The 8,200-nt window shown below is 32.4% G+C and overlaps 1 protein-coding gene across 2 annotated transcripts in view; it reads right to left on the reverse strand.

Annotated features, from left to right (window-relative positions):
• LOC106466084 (myelin regulatory factor-like) overlaps positions 1 to 8,200 on the reverse strand; it is an 86,094-nt gene that overhangs the window by 29,557 nt on the left and 48,337 nt on the right. For both annotated transcript variants that reach the window (XM_022394039.1, XM_022394038.1), the window contains exons 9-12: positions 4,624 to 4,700; positions 3,473 to 3,674; positions 2,729 to 2,809; positions 2,089 to 2,208 (exon numbers count right to left, since the gene is read on the reverse strand). In XM_022394039.1, the coding sequence (XP_022249747.1) occupies positions 2,089 to 2,208; positions 2,729 to 2,809; positions 3,473 to 3,674; positions 4,624 to 4,700 (480 nt within the window). The remainder of the gene's footprint in view (positions 1 to 2,088; positions 2,209 to 2,728; positions 2,810 to 3,472; positions 3,675 to 4,623; positions 4,701 to 8,200) is intronic.

The raw sequence follows: 8,200 nt of genomic DNA on the forward strand, positions 1-8,200 counted from the left end.
GACCAATGTTAGGATGGGAGTAAGGCCTTTGAAGGGTGATAAAGGAATGCTCGTACCGAATGACCAATGTTAGGATGGGAGTAAGGCCTTTGAAGGGTGATAAAGGAATGCTTGTATCGAATGACCAATGTTAGGATGGGAGTAAGGCCTTTGAAGGGTGATAAAGGAATGCTCTAGGGTGGGAGTAAGGCCTTTGAAGGGTGATAAAGGAATGCTCGTACCTAATGACCATGAGATGATTAGGTTATTAAATTCTACCTTTTCTTCAATTTTTACCAATAGATTTAAGCAATATTCTTCATCCTGAACAGTTGCTAGATGGAAACAAAATCAAACAAGATAATCACATTAATTATGAGCCTGTTAAGAAAGAACTAGGAAGTTTAATGAATGATAAGACTCCTGGGTCAGGTAATATTTCCCCAAGGATTTCGAAAGAGGTTAAGGACTGAATATGTGAGCTACTTCTAGTATTTTCGTAAGTCCTTGAATAGTGGGTAGGTACCAGTGAATTGGAAGTTGGCTAAATTACTCTTCTTTCTAAGGGAGGTGATAAAAAATTGTCCCAATATTTATAAACATATTAGTCTTACACCAGTGGTGAGAAAAGTTTTGAAACATCTGATAAAAGATGCTTTGAAAAGTCATTCAACAAAGTTTCAAATTTTGTTGATTAAATCAATGTGGTTTCATTAAGGTAAAATCGTGTCTTACTAATCATTTGGTATCCTTTTAAGAGGTTACTACTTATAGATAAGGGTAAGGGTGTGACGTTTCATTAAGGTAAAATCGTGTCTTACTAATCATTTGGTATCCTTTTAAGAGGTTACTACTTATAGATAAGGGTAAGGGTGTGACTTTGGCGTATCTGGATTTCCAGTAAACATTTGATAAGGGGGTCACATGCTAAACAATTATTCCTATAGGTTGACTCATTGGATTGAAAAGCAGCTGGATGGTAGAAAGCGCAGGGTTGTCATAAATGGATTTTAATCACACTGGATTATTGTCATAAATGGGGTACATCAGGGATGTTAAGAGTTTTGCTCTTGTTGATTTACACCAGTGACATAACTGAAGGAATGGTCAATAAATTACTTATATTTTCTGCTGATATTAAGGTCTTATGTGTTGCTAGCTGTGAGGAGGACACTGCTGCCTTACAAAAGGATTTATATTATTTGATGAGTTGGTGGAATAAATGCCAGATGGCTTTTAATTACAATAAATGCAAGGTAATGCATATGAGACATTACAATTTGAATTACGAGGAATGATCTTAACAGTGTTAATGAAAGAAAAAGATCTTGGTGTTCTGGTTTATCAATATCTTAAGCCATCCAAGCAGTGTGCTGTTGCTAGGACCAATAGGATTTTATGATGTATCTACTGAAGTAGTAAATACGAGTCTAAAGAGGTTATAATTTCATTGTATAGGTCATTGGTTAGGCCACATTTGGTGTACTGTGTTCAGTCTTGGGGTTAGTACCTTAAGAAGGCCGTTGAATTGTTGGAAGGGGTTCAGAAGAGAGCTGCTATGATGATACCTAGAATGGAAAGGTTGTCATATGAGGACAGATTATAATGTTTGAAACTGTTATCTCTAGGGAAAAAAAAAGAGTTTGAGGGACCTGAATATAGTGTTGATATGTACTTAATGGTGGAAATGGTAGGGCTAGAGGATATAAACACAAATTCTGGCAGGGTAGGCATAACCTTCAGCTACAACAGTTTTATTTTTCTAACAGGGTAGTTAACTTCTGGATAGGGTCACCTTCAGATGTGGTGGTAGCACAGGGATTTTAAGGGAAGGCTTGATGAATATTTGAATGATAATGGATGGCTTTGAGTTTTTTTTAATAGTTTAGTTTAGTGGAAGGGGCAGCGTATCTTGACAAACAGATCTCCGGTTGTCTTTAAACGTTACATAGCTATATCATACAACTATCTAACTTCATTATTTTCATCCTCATGACATGTCACTACATAGAGTTTAATGTTTAAATATTTAGTTGTTTTTTTTTAGAAAATTATTTGAATTTTGATAATCTCTACAACAATAAAGAATACAGCAATCACACTCTCTACCTCTGTAGTATTAGTTTTGACTCTGGCATCAGAAGGTTGCATAATGTGTCCAGTGATCTTCATATTTCCATGGACAACTAAAGGTTCATCTGGCCTGTCAGTGTTTATACCTACCCGCCCCTAGGAAATGAAAGAAACATAAATGATATAACATCTATAATATAAACGTCTAAAAGCAATTCCTAACTCAAAACAAATTTCTCTTACTGCTCAAAATCAGAACAATCAAACCATGAAACAGTTTGAAAATGAAATACGTTTTAATCAACTAGTTTTTGGTGTAGATGTTTAGGTGAGGTTGTGAGATTTTTCTTTCCATAAAATATAAATCTAAAAAGAAAATGGATGTGTTTCTAACAATTTCACAATAATAGGTTAATTATGTTAAAAAATTACTTTTAAATAGTGTATTTATTTGGTACCAAGAAGAAGTGTATATGTTAACAATAATAAAGTTCTCCCTTAAAAAAAACGTTTTTTAGAGGAAATATATGAACATTAAATTCTAGTAAAATATAATTAAGCAGAGATAAAAATTCTAAATGAGACTTAAAGAATATTTAATATTCCTTTAAATATAACTGAAAAAAAACAAACAAATAAAATGATTAATGCAGCTCCTCAGAAGGAATGAACTTACAGCATGAAATATAGAATCCGGTGTTTGTCCTTTCTGCCATGATAGTTCTACGTCATTTTCAAACTGACCCGGATTAGATGCCTAGGAAAACATAATAGTTCACTTTTGATGAAATGTAAAAACAAGAAAAATTCAAGTGATGCAAGTGAAGCATTCAAAATATTTTTTCCATTATACAATTTAAAACAATAAAGGACAAAGAAATGACTGTTAACAATACATTATATCACAAGTTTATTAGTTATTTAACAACAAGATGAACCATCACTATGATATATAGGTGTTAAGTTCCAAAAATTTGATTTGTCCTAATATAGTACTGAGAGGGTTATAGCATGGTCATCGAAAAGGCATTAACATGGTCACTGTAATTTCTTTATTAACCTAAACTTCTTGTCTTGACAGACTACAAAAAATAAAGGCACACATTTTGAAACAGAAATAACTAAGAGGTCGTTCCAGATTTAAGTAAATTTGTTAATTACTTATAATGCTTGTAGACGGCTCGAATGGGTAATGAAGAAAAACGAATGTACAACGTTTCGACAAGGTTTTGTCATCATCAGGTACAATTTATTTCCAAGTTTATTATATAGTAACAACCTTAAATAAAATGTGTTGGTAGGATCTGAATAACTGACAAATAGAAGAGCAGCATTCATTTCATCCACAAATATATATTATTAGAAGGACTGCATTGTTGTTTTTTTTGGAATGAAAATTGGATTTTATCTAAATCCTTACCCTCACAATAATTTTCTCAGATGAGTAGCACACAACAGGGAAGGCCTGATCTCCAACGTGAGCACAAATACTCACAACAAGGTAAAAATAGCGTTGATCAGGGTTGGGTTTGCCCTTTTTACGCATGTTGTTGGATGTGGTCTCACTGAAATGAAGTCTTCCAATAGTCGTTTTGGTAACTTGGTCGGGTATAATCTCGAGTCTGGAATAAAAAGCATTTGTTAGATGTCACAAGAAAGAAACACAGAAAAACTTAAAAAATTCACATTCTGGATACCAACATTGTGCTACTGAAAAAAGTGAGATCAGTTATGTATGTGCTGTGGTTTATCTTATAATTTTTTTCTGAGTGAGGGGGAAGCTACTTTTATTTGGTGCCTGATGTGACATGAGCTTTCAAGTACTGATGTGTTGTATTTCCCAAATTATGTTTACAAATACACCTAAAGTTGTGGTATTTCTAAAATTTTGTGGGTGGGTGGGTGGAGAATTGATTTTAGAAAGCTTGCCCCTGCCCTGTGGAAAGAAAAACCCCTTCATGTGCATACTTACTACACAAGAGATCATTGCAAGGCTTAACAGTACTGTAATAGCTGAAAACCAGATACAAGTTTTAAACTCACCCAATCAGCAATATTACATATAGTGTTTTATTATGCTGAAATGTTCGAAACAAGAATTAAATTAAATGTTATAAATGTATACAATTATGCTTGGATACTGTTTTCCTCTTGGCTGTAATTCAAAGAGGAAACTTAATCACATGCAAACGTTTGACTCAAAGAGTCAGAGTTCTGTCACCTATCAATATGACTCTACCATCTCTTCATTCATTACGCTAGGAATCAAGATTACTGAATACTCTCTACAGCATCTAACACAATTCACTGACATGTAATGAAACAAATTATTTTTCAAATGTTTAGTCTTTCAACTTTGTTTGAATATTGATATATAAAGACACTTTGCCTTTTAACACAACTATGTAATACATATAAGACTCTCAGTACATTTTTCCCGAAATTCAAATGCATAATTCTGCTCAGTGCAGTGTTTTATTTGCCAATACAGTCTGTGTCAATAGGTGCATATGAAGTAAAAACAAACTTCTATTTCAGTCGATTTAACATACAGGAAAAAAATAAACTTACTGAACTGGATGAAAAGGCTGCTTGCTCCGGTCAGACTGAGACTGTTCTACTTTGATTGTCTGATTCTGTGATTCCATCTACGCGTAACAGACAGAGAGGAATGTTAAAGAACCAGAACAATTGTGAATCTTCCAATAATTACGGTTACTGTGATATAAATGACCATTCCAATGCAAGCTTTTATATTATTAAGCCCAAAACATTAAAATATATTAAACACGCTACTTCTTTTAAATATTTCTTTGTTGTTAAGCATAAAGCTACAAAATGGGCTAATATGTGCTGTGCCTACTACAGGTATCAAAACCCAATTTTTAGTGTGACAAGCACTTAGATTTGCTACTGAGTCAACTTCTTTTAAACAGGTAATTTATGCTCGTATATACAAAACAATAATGTCTGTAAAACAGTGATATGAATTAATTTTAGAAAGAACTATATTTTTTTAAATTCACACAAGTTTTTATCAGTTGTATAGAGCAAAACTTTTGTTTATCTTATTCTCAACGTTTCACCAGGTATACCTGGCATCATCAAGTGAAATACAAGAACTGAGAATATATAACTGAATTTAATTTAAAAAATGATCACATGAGAATCTATAACAATAGCAATCAACAAGAAATTGCAAATATAAAGTAATTTATCAATGAACTGTCAAACTTAAGTATAATAAATAAAGCTTTTAGGCCTGAGTCTATATACAAGAGAGCAATTAAAATAGATATAAATGTTTTAAAGGTCTTCTATTCCCTATTATAGAAAATGTATTTTTCCAAAAATATTTCTTAACTTGACAGATCTAAGATCTACTTAATGTAAAAATATTTTTTAATATAAAAAAACAATTTTTACACTGTGCATTATCTGAAAAACAGGATTAATTTTATTGCATTGGAATAACATGTCTTGCTCTTACACAAAGTTTTTGTTACATAAATCCAGGAAAATAGTCAATATATTCTAAGTCAATTATAATATATATGAAATGAGCTAACGCTAGAAACTGGGTTTCGATACCCGTGGTGGGCAGAGCACAGATAGCCCTTTGTGTGGCTTTGTGCTTAACTACAAACAAACAAATGAAATGAGCAGCTTTCACTAAGATGTGAATCTAGGAGCAACAGACTGGTATTATTCCAACTGAGTTATTGTGGTTGCAATGTCCTGCTGACCACTAGTCTACATCTTAACTTCACACATGAAATTCTAAAGCATTTCATGAAATATATATAAATGAAAATTCAGGAAATGTTAATCAGGGAATAAAATTAATTCAGACAGCAAAGCAAACCAAACAAATAAATCCATATTGTTACTCATAATAAAATGTGTTTCTTTACTCAACTAGTTAGTTTCTTAAGTTCTGTTGTCTGACTTTCAGCTGCCGGAGCTGAAAGCATATTTCTTTATGCTAGCCTCCCAGAACAATATGATGAAAAATTAGGGCAAAAACAGGTCTTTAATTTTTTAAAAGTATGTCAAAATAAATCTATTTTGCTCAAAAATTAGAGCAAAATAGTGCCATAAAATGAGTAGATTATGCAAGTTATATTGTATTTTGCAATAAGATTATAAACATATCAATGTATTTATGCTTGCTAAACAAATAATTAAGAATAAAATGAACTTGCTTTTCTTACACGTCAAAAAAAAGCTATTTATGGAAATAATAGGGTTATTGTGGAAACAGTAAGATAATGAAAAAAAAAGAAAAGAAAAACTGGACCACCACTTTTCTATGCATTAGAATAATCATTTATCACACTAAGTTGGAAAAATAGTTCAAAATGTGATATCTTACAATCCTATATTATCTACCTCAATGATCACTCCTATTATACATTATCACGGGAGGTAAACCTCCAACTTATTCTAACTTGTACAAATATCTGTACCATCTCTTGATAACAGTGTGGCCTCACTCTGGAGATGCATGATATAAACATAGGTCCAAGCAATTATAAGCCTTACTGAACTGCCTGAAGTTTTCACTACAATTGGGGCAAATGATGTATTAATTTTCCATAACATAATAGTTTTTTTGTTTTATTTCAACTTAGTGCATACACCAACAAATAAAATATACAGTTGAACGTTTGAAACTAAATCTCAAATTCTGTCCTTGTATTTTTTCTTCTTTTTTTTAAGGGATAAATTCATTAACATTCATATAAAGTAATAACACAAGAATTAACTGTTTGCAAATAATAAAAAGTTATAATACTCTTATATAAATCGATGTTGTCACAACCTTTTCAAAACTATCACACCTACACTTTCAATTCTTCAATTTTTGTTTAATGTAATAATGAACAACTTCAGTATGGCGGTCACCGTTGGTTTTTACGTCTTGTTAGTTATTGCATGCTGTATAACAGTTACAGGCCTATATTAGGTCATTACTTAAATTACATTAGTATCTGTAAAAAAATTAATTGTTATAGTTACTATTGTAGTTACTTTATTGTTCAGGTCTTATTATTACTCTGATATTTTTAGTCTACATAAATGTAATAGTGCTGTCTGTCCATGTAATTACTTCGCAGGGTGTGGATGGATCTTCATAAAAATTGGTATGGAGGTTCATTAGGTCCATGGGGGTGTACATACAAATTTCCCACTCAATAGTTGGACAGTAACACGTGTTGTAGAAATCTTTATCAGATGTTTAGCGTTCGTTAGTTTCTAGAAGGTTTTGGAAAGTATTGTACTAAGTTTTATAAGGGGTGGGGAATCACGAGATTGCATAAAGCAAATACAAGCACTTTAACGTAAGTTGTAAGGCATGTTCCATTCTTCTCTTAAAATGTTAATTTTTTTTAACATGTTTAATATATATATATTTAATTAACCTATTATGTATATCTATATATATTATGCCCTAGTGACACAGCGGAAAGTATGAAGGCTTATAACACTAACAAGCGGGTTTCGATACCCATAGTGAGAACAGCATAGATAGCCTTTATGTGTAGCTTTATGCTTAACAACAAACAAATATATATATTATTATGTAGTGTTAGTCTAGTATATAGACAAACCTAAATCTTTCCAGCTTGCTGACGATCGTGTAATGTTGTGATTGCGACCGAAAATATTAATAACAGTGTTTGTAGTTTGTAGTTTAAGCACAAAGCTACACAATGGGCTATCTGTGCTCTGCCCACCACGGGTATCGAAACCCGGATTCTAGCGTTGTAAGTCCGTAGACATACCGCTGTGCCACTGAGGGGCATAATAACAGTGAGGTGTACCAAACAGATGAATTAATACATCTTAATCACAATAAATTTGTCTTTATGGCATTGTGTATTCCTATCAAGACCGGCATATTAAATATAGTATATTATTTACTGGTTTAATTTTTAGTTCTGATATGTGTAGGTAGCTCGTTTTGATCAGAAGTTATTGACAATTATACTACAAAAATAAATGAGTTTCTGAAGGTATAGATTTTACCCAAACCGTCCCGATTACCTGACAAGCTACTCTCGTTAACAGAACAACATACGGTATTCTTCGGTGTATAAGACGGACTTTTTTACCCCAAAATTTGAAGTCAAAATCTGCTTGC

The sequence above is a fragment of the Limulus polyphemus genome, unplaced genomic scaffold, assembly GCF_000517525.1.
Source record: "Limulus polyphemus unplaced genomic scaffold, Limulus_polyphemus-2.1.2 Scaffold2145, whole genome shotgun sequence".
In the NCBI taxonomy this organism is placed as follows: domain Eukaryota; kingdom Metazoa; phylum Arthropoda; class Merostomata; order Xiphosura; family Limulidae; genus Limulus; species Limulus polyphemus.